Below are 19,289 nucleotides of genomic sequence, written 5' to 3' on the forward strand. Positions count from 1 at the left end.
AGGGAAGAGGCTACAAAGCGACATAATGCAAGGTTAATAGATGGGAAACTTACTGTAACTATGCCACAGAATGAAAGCCAGAGCTCAACACTTTGCATTATTTTTATGCTAATGTTCGCCACTCGTCAGCTTTTTCACCCCACGGGGGAAAACACAAGCTTTCTTTGTATTATATTTCTGCTTGTCATACTGCAAAACACAAACCAGTTCATGATGTGTGTGTGTGCGAGTGCATAAACTCACAAAGAAGCTGTTTTGATAGCAGTCGCTCTTGGGGGAAGAGAGCTCTGCAGTAATATTTTCCAAAAATTCAGAGTGCCCAAGAAACGGGAAAAACAGGAGGAAAGTATTAAACAAAACAAAACAAAAAAAAAAGGACAATGCTCATTTGGGAATTTTTTTTTGTTCTCGTTCTCTTTTATAGCCTGCAAAACCGATGGCTTGACAGTTGGAGCAACTTGCTTGGATAATGTTTGAAGAGTGTTGGGGAAGAAAGATGCTGCTATTTTTAACTCTCACTCAATACTTTTCATTCTTTCAGAGTTTCTTAGAGTTCCTGTCCCATGAAGAAAAAAAGCAGTGAGAATATAGAATTCACAACAATGGTCAGTGTCAAAGTGCCTCATTATTGCAGAAAATAAAACTGTAGCAGCTGATGTAAGTAACACTTGCAGATTTACCTTCAGTATACAACTCAGATGTGGCCATTTGTGTTTCTTTGCCATTTTTCTCACGTTCCCTTTTATTTTCTCCGTTTTTCATTATTCAGTTGTATCTTTTTCAGTAGTTGTTGTTTGGTGAATGCATTTTCCAGTATAACAGGCCGCAAGATGCTAATGGGTCCTTCACAATGGATTCACACCACATATGTATACAGAGAGTGGCTCAGTATACAAAAGACTGTTGCCAAAATGAAAATATACAATGTGGATGTGCTGTTTTTCTCGTTTTTGTTAATATAAAATGAAAGTGTCAGCAAGGAAAACTGTGAATTTAAGGAGGATTCTCTATATCCATTACTATAGTATTGTTATTTGAAGTTAATATTTTAGTGCATATTGGATGATAAATGGGAGATTTCTGCAAAAGAAAAATACATTTTGTTAATAGCACCAATACTGTCAATAAGAAAATCCAGGAAGCAAACGGGGGGCAGACTGGAGGGTTTGCTTGTATTGGGTATTATTGGTACATAAAAAGAATCATGCCGTTCGTGTCCCACTGCAGTTAGTAGGCTACAGCCTCTAAGCCAGCTCACCCAAGGAGAAGCATCCCACCCCAGGCTGCAGTCCCCATCTGCCTGCCCTTTTTCACTCCTCTCCCTTTGACAAGACTGCAGCCCATGGTGTTCAGTCGTTGCTATACTTGTGCACATCAGAAACAGAAATTTTTTTTAAAAAGGGAAAAATAGAAAGAGTGATATTACAATTGCGCTGCTGGACCATTCCAGTCTCTGTGCCCCTAGACAGTACTGTGGTAGTGGCTAGCTTGCTAACTGGCTACAGGAGATGACATGACATGTTTTCCCAACAGACTGCGATTCCCTCCTTTCCTCTCTGGATCAAATCAAACCAGTGTGGTGATGCAGTATGATTGGAGCTGTGGTACTATCTGATAGCCCAGAGACTGAGTCTGACGCATACTGTTGTCTCTATCACTGACTGATTCACTGGAACAATTCCTCATATGCAAGCTACCCGGGGAAGTGAGTCTAGTGGGAAGAGTCATTTTTGAAGCTTGTAATGCAGCTTAGTGAAATGACAATGCAACCTGTATTTTAGAAGTGGTGGAACAAGTATTTATTTAGATTAAAAACAGTAGTACAAAAAAATAGGAACAGTATTTTTAAAAAATGATTGTAGTTTAATCTGTCTTAACACATTTACATTTCTTAATATAACATATATATAAAGTTAATAAGAATGAATGATAATGTTTAAAAAAAATAATGTGTCTTTAATCAATCTGGGGAAAAAACGGACTCTACACTATCCTAACACTACCATTAACACTATCCAGAATTCAAAGCCAGCCAGAAGCCAGCAGCCTCGGTATTAGCAAAAGCTCAGATGAGTTCAAATTCAGTGACTGGAATTAATAAACAGACTGGGAAAAATGTGAGTAAATGACATTTATTTTGTCATATAAATCCTTTCCACTCGCTTTTGATTTTTGAGGTAAAATATGTTAGGTAACAGTGAAGCACAAAGCATCTTTTTATTATCCGTACCTCTTTCAATCGGCAGAGTGCTTTATTTTCAGTTGTCAGAAGATCCTGCAGTCTTTGCAGAGTTTCATAATTTCTTTTATTAAGAAAATAACATTTTTCATGAAAGAAAAGGTTATAATTTACTTGTAAATGCTGCCAGTTATAGTTCTTGGAATCTGCAAAAAACAGTATTTCCAAGGCAATACTGAAAAACTGGAAATCGGAATAAGTCAAGAAAATTAGTGCATCTCTATAAAACAGTGGAGACATCTGACCAGTGTGCAAAGTAATGTTGCTCTTTAACTATATATAGCAAGGTAATATGTCCATGTCACAGTCGAGTCACAGTTTACATTAAATCCATTATGTGAATTTAACAATTACAGTAAGTAAGTAGAAATTGGTAACATAAAAAAACGCGAATGTTACAGGTAATTTAAAAAAATCCTCTGGGATTAATAAAATATTCTGAAATACAAAACCTCCAAAAAATATATTTTTTCCAGGTCATTCATCAAAAGTGCACTTTTTATGAAATATTTTAGTTGTGCGCTGTGTTGTTGAACAACCCTGTCGCCAATACTCTGGAACCTGAAAAAGTAGATTTTAAAAAGTGTTTCTTGTTGTTTTCTAATACATTTTTGACCATTAAATTGAAACTACTCACTCCTAAGAGACATAAGACTTCACTCACGCTAATGTCAAGCAACTTTTAAAATCAGGGTGGAATGTAAAATGGCTTGTGAAAGTCAATGATAATGTAGTTATATATAAATAAGGACAGAAATTTTGAAGTTTTTCTTGTACTGGTTAGTGGGACACGCTCATTCTAGTCTGAACAGATTGGAAAAAATGTCAGCTTATATCAAAGAGGACTGACGTTTGGTCTAGCCATGATGTTAGCACACGGCTCGATCATGTAACTCACTGTTTCTGCAATTCCAGGCTAAATAGATTTCCAAAAGAGGTTTGCACATTTGTTGTTGGACATAACAGTATATGCTTGAATTGAATCAGTTGGTTAAGGACTGGTTAAAAAACAAAACAAACTTCAAACCTTTCTTCAGGCCCATGACCCTCAAAACTGGTCACACACGAGGCAAGGTCATCATTTCAGCCAAACAAAATCACAAGCAAATTCACCTGAGGCAGGGGCTCCCTGCTGAGCTACCACTGTTACCACCACCACACTCCACCAGTAACAAGCTCCTCCAAGTCTCTGGCTCACTCTGTAGCCCCCTCACGCCTGCAGCAAGTCTGGGTAAGTAACATTATTTCTCTCTAATAGTATCTCTTGGTCTCTCAGCCTCATAAAAAGAATTATTATCAGCTCTCTTAAAAATCATCAAGCACAGATGTAAAAAGGCTCAAGAGCATGAAATTGTAGCTACTAAAGGTTGTACTTATGCAACACTAGGGTGTGATACAGGCCTCAAATAGCCAGAGCTGTTGAAGTAATACGAAGAAAGACACTATTGCAGCGCGTGACAGAGACAATTGGGGAAAAAAAAGCAAAGAGGAGAAGAAGAGGGAAAGAACAAAATGTGAAATGGAAAGGGTCAGAGAAAGACAGCATTTTATGCCACATATGTAATTCTGCAGGGTTTTGTTTTATTTTCTCAAAGCACGTTCCCTTACGGACTCGCGCATCAAACAGCGCGACAACAGGAAGCTTATCATGTTGACGGCTTATCTCCTACTTTCACCTCCTCAAAGCAATAAACACACACAGAGCAAGTGGAAGATGGGAAATGCACAACAACAGAGGATGGCTCTTCAGGATCAATGCCACTACAGCTTTCCCTGTCTTTTTTTTTTTTCTTCATTTTCCAGGTCCCGTCCGAGAAACAGAAACAGTCTAAGGCTGTTGACGGAGCTATGGATTATCCTGTATGCATGGAATGACCGATGTGAACAGAGTCTGAAGCATGAAGGACACCGATCGTGTCAGCCAAGGCAAAGGCATATTACAACAGAGCGCAGACCTCAAGGACTCAAGTAGATTAAAACTGATTGAAATCCCATTTGTGGCATTTGTGGTCTGTTCTGTCAGCATCCCTCCCCACCCGTCGCCCTCCACCCGCTCTCTTTTTCAATGTTCCCAAAGTGAGCCGAGTGTGAGTCTGAATATAAAACAAATAAGATTGCATTTGTGGAGAACAAGCGCCTCAAATTTGCATGGCAATAATATCAAGCTGTGAGATTTTGTAATGTGAACAGCAATAAAGAAGTGTGTGTTTGTGTGTGCTTGAGCGCTTGTGTGTTTGTGTATGGGTGTCAGTTTTTTTTTTGACGGGAAACAACGTGACATTATGGAAGGAAACTGATAAATCACTATCTGACAGAAAAATATGTACACAGATGTGCATCTGCGTACGGGCAAGCCCGAAACCAAACATTCAATTCAGTCACACGTGCATGTACACACACCTTTAACCGAATACGAAAACGCACCATTATGCGTTTAAAATGCTTGATGCTTTTATTTTAGTTAGCAGAAGATTTCAAATCTGAGGTTATTTAGGGGATTTAGGGATTATTATGTTGGCTGTTTTATTATGTTGTATAAAGCTTTATAATGGCTGGCAGGAGGCACTGCCTGCAAAGTCCCCCGTGTGCAGCAATTGCCACGTATTACATGCAAAATCATCAGCTGTGTGTTAATTTTAATTATTTTAAGATCATAGTAAAATCCTCCTGCACAGATGTGGGTATTTGCTGTTTACCTGCAAAATGAACCACTAAACCTACGTGCAGTGCATACAGATACATACCTTGCTTTTGTGGATTTACTATAAGTTGTTACATTTACTGCAGGCCTCTCTAATTTGGGGAGGAGGATAGTTCTGAGTCTACAGTACATAACACTGATTGCAGATTTTTTTACATCTATAGCTATAGTATGAAGAAGAAACGGGAAGACTGAGGGGAAAATCATCACACTTTACATAGGTAGGTATATGTCTGTGAAGGTTCTCAGTCATCCAGGTCATCGTAGTCAAAGGAGCTTGCAAAGAAAAGCGTCTGGACTTCTTTAAGTTACTTGAAGACGTTTCACCTCTCATCCGAGAGGCTTCTTCAGTTCTAAGGTCAAATGGTGGGGAGTCCCAGATATAAACCTAGTGGGAGTTTCCCCCCACAGAGGGACAAAAGGACCCCCTGATGATCCTCTAATCGCCTGAGCCAAGGTGTGGAACTGGGTGTGGGTCCCAATCAGCCAGAGTTTCGGGTGAGTTCATTGTGAAACCTGGCCCCACCTTATCATGCGAATTCCTGAGGTCAGATGGCCCAGGATGTGAGTGGGCGTTAAGGCATCTGGGAAGAGATCTCAAAACTGGATTATAGATGGCAGAGAGTTGGTGTCGTAAACCACCGCCTCTGTTCAAAGATGGTCGCTCACAGTGGACATAGATGGCTTCTTTCGGGTGAACTCACCCGAAACTCTGGCTGATTGGGACCCACACCCAGTTCCACACCTTGGCTCAGGCGGTTAGAGGATCATCAGGGGGTCCTTTTGTCCCTCTGTGGGGGGACACTCCCACTAGGTTTATATCTGGGACTCTCCACCATTTGACCTTAGAACTGAAGAAGCTTCTCGGATGAGAGGTGAAACGTCTTCAAGTAACTTAAAGAAGTCCAGACGCTTTTCTTTGCAAGCTCCTTTGACTTTACATAGGTAGGAATTCTAGTTTATTTTAGTTGCAAAAGCAAAAATGCAGTAAAGCCTAAAGCTTTCAACAGAGTACTTAATTGCAATGGTTAAATAAATTATGCATATAGGATAAGTAATTACACACCTAAAAACAATGGTCAAAACAGCTTCTTCATGCTTTGTGTTGAGCACTTCGAATTGAAATGTGCTTTGAAAAGGAAAACGTTCCATGCCACAGTGTGCCCTGTTAATGTATGTAGCGCATATGCACACTATCGGTCTTTTTTTTTTTTTCCACTAGTTGGTTATACCTGGCATCCACCTCCACGGGTCTCTTGAGGCAAGCTGATAAGCTTAAGCTCTCTTCAATAAGAGTCACATCTAGCCTACACAAAATGCCACCGTGTGCCATGGAGTCCACGTTGTGACAAATACTTCCTGATGTTTTCGAGATACTGAGGATTTATGAAACATGCATACCGCTTATTTAATGGCAAAAGTGAAGTGGCTCCACAGCGCGAGCGGTTATGTCAATAAGATCGGAACTTCCTTGAAACGAGAAACTGAGACGCGCAGCTCAGTGTGAAGCAGTTTAGCCACAGGAAGAAAATGATTTTGGAGAAAGACCAGATTTCGAATGTCATGTTGACTCCTGTCTGCTGAACAAATTGGTATTAACGTTCGGTCCATTTAAACACAGTTCAAAGCCGTCTCTTCATGAGATCAGCAGGTAAAAAACAGTCAAACAGCGCACTGAGGATATGTAGCTCCTCTAACCAGGCATACAACTGTGAAGGCACAGTCGAAAAACAGGCAAAACAAGACATCCACAGTTACAGTTCACTGCAGGTCTTTCTTGATAATAGAGCCATTTGTTCTGCCTTCACCTGAGCACACAACCTCCCCTCCCTCAATGTGTAGAGGCCACATCATGCGAGAGAGTAAAAGGCACTCGAAAAGGCCATGGGGCTGCAGTGAAGATACCTTATTTCTTAAAATTCTTCGAGATGTAATGGAGCCAGAATGGTGATAACGAGAAAAAGGACTCGAGATGACCAAGCTCAAGCTTCCCCTCGTTAAATAAATGTATGCGAAGATGTCTGGGCAACAACTAATGAGCCCTTTTCCACTGTAAACAACCATTAAGTTTCTTTTCTTTGTAATGATCATTTCTCTCCCTTTTGGCTGTCCAGCATTTACCATCTGAAAACACATTGCGAGCAGTTAGCATTTAGGGGATGTTTTAGTTTAGTTATGCTGATATTTTGAGAGCTTTTTGCAAGAAGGTGAGGATTCTTAATCTTTTATTCAGGAAATGCAGAGATTATGTGTTGTATCTCAGTAATAAAAAGTTCAATTATGTCAAGATTTGTAATAACAACGCTTACAGTAATGACTTCCCACTTGAAATATGAATGTTAGCCTTTTTCTTCGTGTAATTGCTGCAGCTGACTTTGCTATTTCTATGCTACTAAGCTCAGTGAAACGCAGTTGGCTTTTTACTCAACTGGATAAGGAAACTACTGCCCGACTATATAGGATTGTAAGGACCAATATCTGGTGATGTAAAAATCTGATGTATCAGCCAAACTTCTTTTCTTCAGAAACACAAAATATTAAAACGTTTCTCCAACATTTGTATGCATAGTTATTTATGGGTCCTTACTAAGATGATTTAACAATGCAGTTCGCATTTGATGTCAACATGAAAGTTGCAGACGATCTTCTGGCAGACAAAATATGCAAAATCAACACCTGTAACGTTGTTAACCAATGTTTCTAACATCTTTTTATATTTTTATTAATCCGCTATTGCAAATTGCTTGTCAAATAGCTAATATCGGTTCTGCTTATATTATGTAGCTACTTGTATTTGTTTAGAATAACTGTCTCTAAGTCACTGACAGTCAACATTAAGAATTCCTTCATCTGCAAGATGTCTGCACGTATTACACTCTCCCAGAACATTTCAGTGTATTTAGATTTTTGCATCACCGTAGAGTGACAGAAATTTACATGACCACTAAATAGAGTTTGGCTTTATCTTGTGCAACTGTATAAAATGTTCTCTTTATTTTGAAATTGCAGCTCATATCAGCAGATAACCGTCGACTTCAAATTGCTTGATCTAAAGATGACAGTCTTATTATTTTGGATCTTATTATTAGCATAAAGCAGCCTGAGAAATTAAGCTAGCACTCACATTTAGAGAGCTTAAAGCAGCTTTCATAATATCAATAACAATAAGAACTCTGGTTGGACTAAAACTGACATTATTGCACAGGAAGTGCCGCTCTTCCATGAAAAATAAGTCCATCTGTTGGTGAGGGATTTAGAAACACCCCTGGAGCTTCTTCTTCTTTTCTTTTTTTTTTTTTAAAGATGAAACAGAAAAAAAGATTTAGTGCAGGTTTTACTAACATAAAGAAAGCCCTGTGATCTACTTTGCTCCACACTGTAGGTTTATCCACCTTAAGCCCTAACTAAAAAAAACAGTGAAAATCTAGCTGCCCCGAGACTGTTGATGCAGTTTTCTACGCTCGGATATGGCTTAATTTTACATTCAATTTTCTTTACATGCTTCAAGGCAAACACAATTCAATGTAAAAGCCAAACAACCCCGAGGAAAATCGTGTTCATGTCTGAGTAGTTTTCACTCTTAATGACAGCAAAGCTAAGTCAGAATCTACCCCTCCCCCCTCTCTCTTACCGTCCACACAGGCGGGTCTAGCTCTTGTAGTTCCAGCGATCTGGCCCTTCTTACAGGCGCAGCGGGCCGTCTGCCTGGCGATGGTCCGCCGTGGTTGGCTGCTGTCCCTGTCCAGCGTCACAATCTCACATGTCCCCGCTGCCAGCTGGCCTGGAAATGACATTGCACCACAGGACACTAGGTCAGAAAGATGAAATCATAAACAGGGCACAATAAATGACTCTGTCTCTTCTGTTAAATGTGTGTTGTGTTGTATGTTCAGCAGCGTAGAACGTTTTTTTAAATCCTTGGTAGCTCAGCTGACAGGGCAGCAGGTTAACAATAGCTAATTTGTAGTGTCAGGTCTTATGAGAACAACCAATGCACATTCTGAAATGTCTTTATCTTTAGCAAAGACTCTAGACACATTAATATGCACGCTAAGATCATTTAACCTCAGAAAGGTACGACTCATTGTGCTGTATCGGTTGTATCCTGGAAAGTAGATGCTTTATTCCCCTGCTGAAATATAGGCAGGTGTGATTTCAGTGCTGGGTTTAATAAAAGCTAGAGAGGAGTAAGGGCAAGGTTCAATGATGGAGTGCATCCAGGTTCTTCTATTTACATTTACAAGACAGAGCACCGGCCTTGCTGAAAGTGTGCACCTCTTGATGTCCTTTTAATTGCTCACAAATTCAACTTTCTTTCTCTAAGAGGCGTTGCGGTGTCTAACTTGAATAAACAGATTGGAGATGTGAAAGGGCTAGATGAAAAACCTACTTTCCTTTAACTGATTTTAACCACATCAGCAGGAATACCATTTTGTCACTTTCACTGCGAAAGCGATTTGCGTTCATTAAGGTTTGACAGGCCTGAGATCCTTAGCCCTCGACATCTCCACTGGAACCGCTCACGAGCCAGCAGAGGGACACTGTAATGGGGCTGACTTTAAAAGACAATGGTGGAGAAATTACTTTTAAATTTCAGCCACCTAAAGACTACCCATGAGCTATTTCCCATTAAGGGCCACATCCAATCAGTGCACCTCTTTGAAGGTAATGTGCCCATTACCCATGAATAAAACGCATGAATACTGATGAACTTTGTAATTGCTGCCAAGCCCCACTGTCTTACACACAGACACATCCTTCCATGTATTCAATCAGGTGACCTTTGGCCTTGTAGCTGGGCCCTTGCTGCTCGCAAATTAACCTTTGTCTGTGTGTGGAGGCCCTGGGATGCCATCTTGGAGAGGCTTATCGGGATCTAATTGTGATTGGCAAGAGGATGGAAGTTGTGATTAAATCTGGACTTGAGTCGCGAACACTTGGGTGGCTAGCTTAATGAACTGAGCGGCGAGGGGTCACACCGAGGGTAATGGGGATCTATCAGGATTCATCCACATGCAGGTACCTGCGGTGGCCATGGTCACACACACTGAGAACACGGCTGTGTGCATATAATATTTAGCTTGCTATACTCTTACATGTGCTATTTGAATAATATGTCTATGGATATAGGTTTGCATGTGTTCAGTACCTTCAAACGTTGATTAAGTAGCATTATGCTGCACTTCAATTAATATATTTATATAAGAAGACAGAAATTCAAAAATTAATTGATGTAACAAAACGTTGTCTCTGAGAATTAGACAGCACTGTAGTGTTTTAGCAAATTCCTGGAATTAATCTTCTTACTGGTGATACCTGAACCAACACGCCCCTACCAATGCAGCATTCACGGACATTCTTCAGTTTAATAGTTTAACCTTTTCTTAATTTAATTATTGTCCTCTTGTTTCACATTTTTGTGTGTTTTGCTGACACCAAGTGAAAACAAGCTTAAAACATCTCCTGACATATTTTCTGCTGAAAGGGGCCAAATTATTTTGGCAGAAGTGCTACTTCTGTCCAAAATGTCAGAAACACAGTGTGAAAAATGCTTTGCAAAACTACTGCGACAGCTTCCAAGGAGCTGGCAGGTCGCTGATAAACGAATGCAGAATTAGCTAACCCACTTGGAAAAGTAACACAAATTTGGTATTTGCCCAGGCAGATGCATTTGATGGTTCACTTGTATGTCAAATATAGGGTCAAAGTAAAAGTACTGTACTCCGATAAATGTCAAATTAAGTACCAGATCAAAGTGGCCAATTATTTCAACTACTTTATCGACGTAATTAAGAACAGCACCCATCATTACCCATGTCCACCTATATTATCTGTGTGTCTGTTTGTGTTTGCAGCCAGTTACCAGGCGTTATTGGTATACAATTTATATCTATAAATACAACTCTACGAAGAAGACAGGAGACGTGATTAGGGAAGTGCAGAAAGATAAATTAACACAAGATGCCTTTGCTCAGAAAGGCATGCCAACAAAATTCACTGTCTGAAATGTTTTGCAGTGAGATGAAGCGCCCCTTCCCCATCGAAACACACACACACACACTTGCTCTTCTTCTCTTTCATGCCTTCTTACTTAACATACCTCTTGCATCTATTCTATCTTTAATGCCTGATGTCGGATAATGATGTCTGAACTGCTGTATGTGTATTTGCATCTATGCGCATCTTAATCCTACTCACTGCCTTCTTCCTGCTTCCTCTTTTGGAACTCTTCCATCGCAAGACGCTGGACAGACTGTTTAGATCTGTCTTATGCAATCTTGTGAATCACTGTGCCACCGAGTTACCACGTGCGAAGTCAACAAGTTCAGAGACTGTGGCTGATTCGACGCTGCGATTCTCTGTTGTTCGTCTATTTTGAGTCGACGGAGCTCATTAATTGACTATGTTTCGTCAAACAGGGGCCTTGCTCTTGCCGCCACAGCTGTAGCTGTCAGGAAACTGAATTAATATCTGTTTTATGTTGTTGTCTTGCCGTGTAAAGTATACTACTTCTTGGTATGACGATGAATCTTCTAATTTTAAACTGAGGTTAAAACGAAACAGTTCCTTACTCACATTATGAAGCTAAATAGGACAGAGAAAAATATTTCATGTTTTATTTAAATTTAAATTTTGAGCTGCTGACACTGATCTTAACTGTTGGACTATGTACCTTTAAAACTTTGAAACAGGCCTATAAACTGGTCAGGAATTGCTTGGCAACCACTGGTCGCTAGGATAAAATGAGTAGTCCTTGAGCAGCTTCAAGGACTTCAAGTGTTTGCTGGAGGTTGCTAAAACTGATGACTAAAGCTTGATTTAGACTTCCCACTTAGACTGCGGCAAACTAACTTACATACTAACTGCAAGCTCTTTTTATTCCGACAGTGCAACTTTCCACACCATTTAATTTGTTGTGGTATGCGTCGACCCGACGTAAAGTTACATTTCTCAGGAGGTGCATTTCAGGTTGCATAGAAGCTTGCAGCATAAATTTAAAGGGGTTAAAGTCTAAGTTACAACTTAGATCTGACACATTCATATGTAAGTCCCAATCACACATGGATTAAAGACCAGTCAGTAACTCCAAGGTAACCACTGGTTGCTAAGAAAAAAATGTGTATCCCCCAAATCTAAAATTCTTTGCTGTTGCTAGGTGACATTGGCCAAAACGAGCCAGTTGAAGTTGCTAATTGTGCTGAAAACCTTGCAATTGTTTTGGTTGCTAGCAGTTTGTCATGGTCAGCCTTAGCTTGTATGGAAGACGCAGGCTTGTCTCCAAACTCTTGCCGACTACGAACCGCTAACAGTCCAGCACAAATCAGAAACACACACTGCTCACCTTCTAAAACATTTTGGTTTCAACGTAAGGCACAACCTTTACTTTGAAGATTAATGGTTTCCATTATCAAATTGTGTTGCAGTTTGTTCAAGTTTCATTACAGCTCACTGGTTAGTTAACAAATCTATGTAGACAAGTTGCCATTTTCAATGCAACAATAGGCACCCCGGCAATCTGCTTGCGACCAAAGCAATCACAAGGATGTTTTTGTGCGCAGTACCTTTTATGTGACAAGCAAACATTCACCAACTGACTGGAAAATACACATTTTTCCAGGGAGTAGTTGATGAGTATCTAGGCTTGTGTGACTGAGGCCTTGAATTGAAATTGTCAAATTATTCAACGGGTTGAATTTCTGTGCACGTTTGAACACGTTTTATGGCTCTAAAACTCAAAAATAATTTCACTTTTAAATTGAAGTGTAACAAATGTGTTTCATGGAGTTTGGTCAATGTTAAGATAATTCATCCATGCCAGCTGACGCAAGACTTTAATGAGAAGAGTTAAAAGCCATTATACACACGCTAACATGCTTAGAAAGCAGTTTGATGTTGGTCAGGTATGATATTCACCTTCTTCGTTCATCATATTAGATGTTAACCAGTTAGCACTAACACCAGAAACACAGCTCCACAGGTATGTCCACAGTAAGTAATTAATCCTTAATAATAACAAATATCTTCCTCAGATTTCACAGCAGTCCATAACTAGTTTCAGTTCAGTTTCAGTTTCAGTTTTATTTGTCATATGCAAGTTAGCACAGGGTCAACATTGCAATGAAATGTGTTTGACGAGCAGCAGTCACTCAGCAGCATGATACAGTAGGAGAAAATATAATAAAATAAAATAAAATAGAAAAATAGTAAGGAGCAAAATATTAGAGAGACATGGTAAAAGAGAAAAGATGACTAAATATATATGTATCTATAAATATAAATATATGTACACTAGTGATTAAATAAGAAAATCTTGAAAAGAAATATGACGGGAGGGCAGATGGGATATTGCACAGGAATGAGCAGCAGAACTAAACCAGTAATAAAATGTAAAAATATGGTCCATCTTTCGAATTCTTGCAATAAATTCTAAATCAAATTTCCGCAAGCCTCCTTAATATGCTACTAAAAATGATAATAAAAAGTTAATACTAAAAATGTATCTGGGTTGCCATCCTGAGGAATTTGTTTCTGCAGACAGTTTTACAGACAGAAAGATATTTGTTTGATAGTTGGGGGGAATCTCACAGAAGTCTTTAGAGAAGTATGCAGAATGCAAGTGTTCAAGGTGTTTCAGTTTTTCCAGATAATATGTAAGAGAACTTGAAGACAAGCTGGTCTCTATCTCCCAATAACGTGGGAGTTGACTTCATTGCTTCTTTTCTAAAACAAATTGCTCCAAGCGTCCCTGTGGCTCTGCCTCCAGAACACAGTGCCAAGGATAGGACAGACTCTGCCACTGTGAAACACAGCAAAGCTAAACAAACAAAGAATAAAAAAAAATGAACCTAACCAAATCTCCCCAACACAACAAAGTAACCCTGCTCCCACTGGTCCTGGGGGATCTGCAGAGAAAGTTGAAATGTTAGAGGATACACAGCTGCGATGAGGCTGTCTCGCCACAGCATAACTGCACATTTGGTCCACAACACAAACTCTGTATTTCTCAGAATTAATATGAAATATCATTGTTCATTTACAATTTATTACATGCACTAATGCAGTCTTTTCACAATCATCCCATGAAGAAAATGGACCGTGACGAGAGGAAGCTGTAATCCCCTTTTTGGGGATAGCCACATAAACAGTGGAGAGAAAAAAAATCAGAAACTGGAAGGAATCCTTAGAAAGAAGCCCAAAGCTTGTGCTAGTAGTGCTATGATTCATCATCACCCTTATCGGCTCCTGTTGTTGAGCAGTTGTCAGCTTGGCCAGCCAAATGCCTGATTAAAATGTATGTGTGGCCACCCTAGAGTGAAATGAAGGCTCTGACTGTGGCAGAAGATGGATTCATGTGGCACAGCGTATGACTTAATGCAACGTAATGTTATTGACATGCTCCTGTGTCTTATTATTCCTTCTCCCGCTATTCAGCACATTAAAATTGCACAGCCATACAGGGCTATTTGACAAATGTCCAGCATGGCATTGCAGGAAGACTTGACTCGACCCCCGTTCCTTGCATCTTTTGCTTTGCGTCTTTTTCAGAAGGTGCTTTTTCATTCATTTTTAAAAAAATATATTATTTTTTGTCTCATTTTGCTGCTCAAGAGATCCAAACGCAAGAAAAAGCTACTTCTAAGAATCTGCTGATCTGAATGTTTAAGATATTTATAAATGTGTGGTTAAGGCTTGCTATGAACGGTTGGTATAGTTTGGTTGCTTCTTCTTCTTTTTTCTTGGTCCTTTGAAAATCTAAAGTGTGTTAGACTCATGCTGAGATTGCATACTGTGCTAAACAAGAAGCTGCTATTACTGAACCATTTTTGAGTGTCCTTGTAAATGCAGCACAAAAACACATTCTGACATGACATTTACTGAGATACTGAAGTGCGGTCTAACCGAATGAGCTTTTAATTAGCCCTCATTTTCCAGTAATACTCATGGCAGCATACATAAGAAAGATGAGTCCTCCCATGCAAAAAATAGTTGCAAAATGTCTCTGGATGGTAAATGAACACCACGGCACACATTTGAAGTAGTAAATGAAATTCAGCCATTTAACAATGGCTGTGCACCAAACAAATTATAAATGGGATGTACATGGGGATAAAACCTTAACTGCTCACAGTGGCATGTGAGAAAAGATGGTCCCATCAATTACTAACGCAAACACAATTAGCATTTTTTTTAATCATTATTATTACTATTATTATTATTGGGATTTTTTTTTAAAGCAAACTAATACATGCTGCCTCAAATAACATGCTGCATCAGGTATTCATCAACTGATTGTAAATCATATATAGCACCTTTCAAGATAAATATCATGAAGTGCCTTACAGCACAAAAATATTAGTCTACAGATTTTGCATATTTATATCCAAATATCTGTTTATAGAGGTATAATTAGCTTAGGAACCAGAATAATTTGATCTCATTTTAAGTGCTGATTGACTGGAAGGTAGGCTTGTGATTGTACTATATTAACAGGATACAGGAACAGATAGATATAATTGGAAGCCTGCTTTTCAATGCACAAAATATGTAAAGCTTATCCTTAAAAATATTTAGTCACATTTAAACTTCAAAGACAATCATTGGGACGATGGTATTGGACACATTTAGTGGCAAAGCAATAGTCTTGAAAACTGTATTAGGAGGAGATAACAGGAGCTTTGTAGTTCTTTAGAGTCGCCACACATTTGCTGTCATTTGAACCAACCAAGCGACTACCATCAGCATCTGTGGAGCCCTGTGATCTCACTAGCATGGCTAAAATTATGCTGTGTAAGGGGAAGAACCTTAAATGCTGAAATATATACATGTAGTATTGATTTGTGTATTAAGCAAACATTGTTGTAATTGTGTCTCCGAGGAGCCAAGTCACTTGTGTATATTGTGCAGCTGTGAAGCAATTACAACAGTGCTAACACGCAGATATGCGATGCATGTCATGTTTAAACGAAAATTTATTTTTCACATACTCGTCATTTAAGCTAGTTGGAGCTAGTCACAGTGTGAGTGTGAAACATTGCCAGGCTAAAATACTATATCACTACAGCTGTTTGGATCGAGAGAAAAGAGTCCAGCGACAACGTTGCAAGTCTATACTGCTGTTTTAGCCAAATGTAGCATTAGTAGAACCTTGGTGTCATCATTCTACCCTAAAGCCTGATGGGCTAGCTTTTAAACAAATCCTTTTAACGAGCCTAATCAAGGCTGGAAGAGCCAGCGGAACAGCATGTGGTGTGATGGGAAGGAGAGCAGAGCAGACGATATTACAGCTTCAGGTAAAAGAGCAGAAAGCTGATGGAGTGTCAGAATGAGAGACATATTTTAAAAAAAACAACAAAAAAAAACAACAATCATTTTATGTTTTAAGTGAAAGGGTTTTAGCTTAGCAAGCTTAACATAACACATCTGCTCAGCTAACATGTTTAGCTAAGCTAGTTAGCTTGGCTCAACAAACATACAGGATCAAGGCATACAGCCTGATCCTCTCCAAAATCGTCCAGCAACTTCCACCTTACTAACCAGCATGACACATGCTGTATTTCCTCTAAAAACAATCCACTGTCTTTAGAATCTAAATCATCTATTCTAAATTATTACCTGTTATCAGTTCTAAAAACAATACTGTAAACCATAGTTTCTGATTGGTGTGGAGCATAATAGCATAGTAGTCTATTAACTTTAATAAAAACAGAGATACACTTACTATTATTTTATTTGATTAATAGAATATAATTGTTGGAAGGTAGATTTCATTATCTTTTATAAAAACAAATCTTGTTAGGTTGCTCCATCTCCGGTTAAACTAATCTAAACTAATCTCCTAGTTTCTTTTTACTTTTTCCTAAGGGCAGCTGATATTGTGAATTACTTTTTGACTTGCTCTGGATATTTAATTAAAATAAACTCAGAAAAATCTAACTGGTTGAAAAAAAACACACACACACACACACATTAGACTAGAGTGACCAAAAACTCATAAAAAGTTAGCCTTGGAATTATTAATACCTCGCCTATGCTGCCATGAGTCAGAGAAAGTTCTGGAGACAATTCTCATCGGAGCGCTTCTTCATCATGCAGAGAGAGAGTTAGGGAGAAAAAGAACTGTAGCTTGGCCGATCTATTTTGGGTGAAGCAAGCTTGTATGAGTGCTTCACTTGCTTTGAGGAAGTGGAAGAGATTTAATTTTTCTTTGCTGCGTTTTCCCCCTAAAATGTTCAAGCAAAGAAGCAGTCGCATCGAGGCACAAACACACACACTAAAACATACAATTATGCATGAAAGAATATAAGCAGACATTGCAGCAAACAAACTATTGCCAAGGATAAAACCATGAGACAGACTTCTATCGTCCTCTCTCTCTTTCTTACATACAGTATGTGCACTCAGACATACTTAACTGAATGTTGCCGTGCAACCATAACTAAAACTTAAGTAAGTCGAGCCTCTGCTCTGCGCAAATCTCATGAAGATCAATTTTCTGCTCCTAGTTCTCAATGTCTAAAATTTCAAGCACAAGATAATAAGCATAAAAAGAGCTGCTTTTAATTCCAGTCAGTCTCTCGGTGATGACCCATGTGCTAATCAGCACAAGTTAGTATATTAATTTACAAAAGTGAAATGGCAAACATGGTCAGCATTATACTAGGTAAATATTAACAGTTAACATTTACACTGGGAATGTGTCACACAGATGTCACATCAGAGCTGCCTCTCTCCTGCATAGGGTGGCTGATTAGAAGTTGTGACCCATTTCTCTTAAAAAAGAAAAAAGCCATACATTTGTCATGCTTTTCGATATTCACATAAAAGAAATATTAAAAATAAGCAACACAAAAAATGTTTCTCTCAAAAAAAAAAAGCTATAACATCTGCCGCATATATTAAAACAACCCAGTACAAGAAGATTTGCAAACCACTGCATTCTTTTCATTTAAGTTTTACACAATGTTTCCACACAAAGGGTGTGGGCTCAAATCCACAATCTGGCTGTGTTGTGTTTACATGTTCTGCCTGTGTCTATGTGGGTTCTCTCTGAGGAACTCTCACTTGTTTTTCTCACAGTTCAAAGACATGCAGATACAGGAGTTAGGTTAATTTGTGACTCTGAATTGCCCATGAGTCTGAATAGTTTCTGTGAGAGCCTGGAAACTGCTTCTCAAAGGGTGATCCTGAATTGGATAAGCAGAAAAAAAGTGGTGGATGGACAAAGTTCCAACTGTTTTGGAATTGGGTCTGTATAATTTAAATTTAACAAAAAAAAAAGCAACTGTGGCTTGTGGGGACATGAGTTTTAGACCCGCACAATGGAATGAAATGATTTCTCACTTTGTTCAAGAAAACTAACAGTAGCACCAGCTACCCTGAGCAACCAGAAGACATTGGAAGCTAATGATATCCCTTGAATTAGCTCACCTAAGTAAACCTTACATGTTATTTCTTTTAAATGCCTTTTTTTTTAATATCTTGTCGATCAAAGGCTCTCTTTCTCTCATCTTGTCTCTAGCTTCACCAAACAGCGAATGACTTTGAGCTTTTAGGAAGAGGCGAATGTGTACTGAAAAGGAAAAGAACAAAAAGGTTTGTTATGAAAATACAAACTAAAAAATACAACTAGTTTAATTCTGACTATATTTTATGGACTAAAGTACTGTAAATAGGCAGGGCCACAAGTCTTAATCTTTCAATTCAGGTGTTTTCAGTCCCACCCTGTCACTGGTGTATAAAACTCAAGGTTCTAGCCATGAAGTTTGCCTTTACAGTAGGGCTATAAAGGCATCTAAAATCAAAATCACATCCACATGGACATTTTCCCTTGATTTCAGTGCATGTGTATTATTATCACACATACACACTAGGGGTGGGAGAAAAAATCGATACTGTGTAGTATCGTGATATTTTGTTTGCTAATAATGTATCGATACAGGGACAGCAGAAATCGATATTTTGTTACAAAAAAGGTTTTTGTGCTCTGACTTCAGAGCATGTTGATCCTTTTTCAGAGCAAGAATCCTGACATTCCTTCACTGTCCAAATGTGTTTAACTTTTTTTGGCAGCAATAAACATGACAGTTTACTTATTTTAATTTAAGACATGTTTTATTTTAATTAAGTTTAAAACTTTTTTATTTAATGTAAAATTACATTTTGTTTTAATTTACTTTCAAAATCTTCAGTTGCTGAATGGGCTGCATAGTTTTCATAAACTGCATAGTTCAGAATAGCTATAATTGTACCAGATGGTTGCTTCAGTTAAGTTGGACTAGACTGTAATACAAACCATTCAGTTTGTCAACAATAAAACTGAAATGAGAGAACGACTGAGTGTGAGACTTT

The 19,289-nt window shown here is 38.7% G+C and overlaps 1 protein-coding gene across 4 annotated transcripts in view; it reads right to left on the bottom strand.

The window, feature by feature from the left end:
- Positions 1-19,289, bottom strand: part of LOC146499717 (chemokine-like protein TAFA-5) — a 181,121-nt gene that overhangs the window by 70,264 nt on the left and 91,568 nt on the right. For 3 of the 4 annotated variants that reach the window (XR_014870391.1, XR_014870392.1, XM_085138845.1), the window contains one exon: positions 8,572-8,721. Coding sequence is in view for 1 of the 4 variants with exons in the window: in XM_085138845.1 (XP_084994971.1) it covers positions 8,572-8,721 (150 nt within the window). In the remaining 3 variants the exon portion in view is untranslated. Of the gene's footprint in view, positions 1-8,571; positions 8,722-11,138; positions 19,285-19,289 lie in introns of those variants that run through there. The other variant, XR_014870393.1, reaches the window with a different exon arrangement.

Source organism: Neolamprologus multifasciatus, chromosome 17 (assembly GCF_963576455.1).
Source record: "Neolamprologus multifasciatus chromosome 17, fNeoMul1.2, whole genome shotgun sequence".
NCBI lineage: Eukaryota > Metazoa > Chordata > Actinopteri > Cichliformes > Cichlidae > Neolamprologus > Neolamprologus multifasciatus.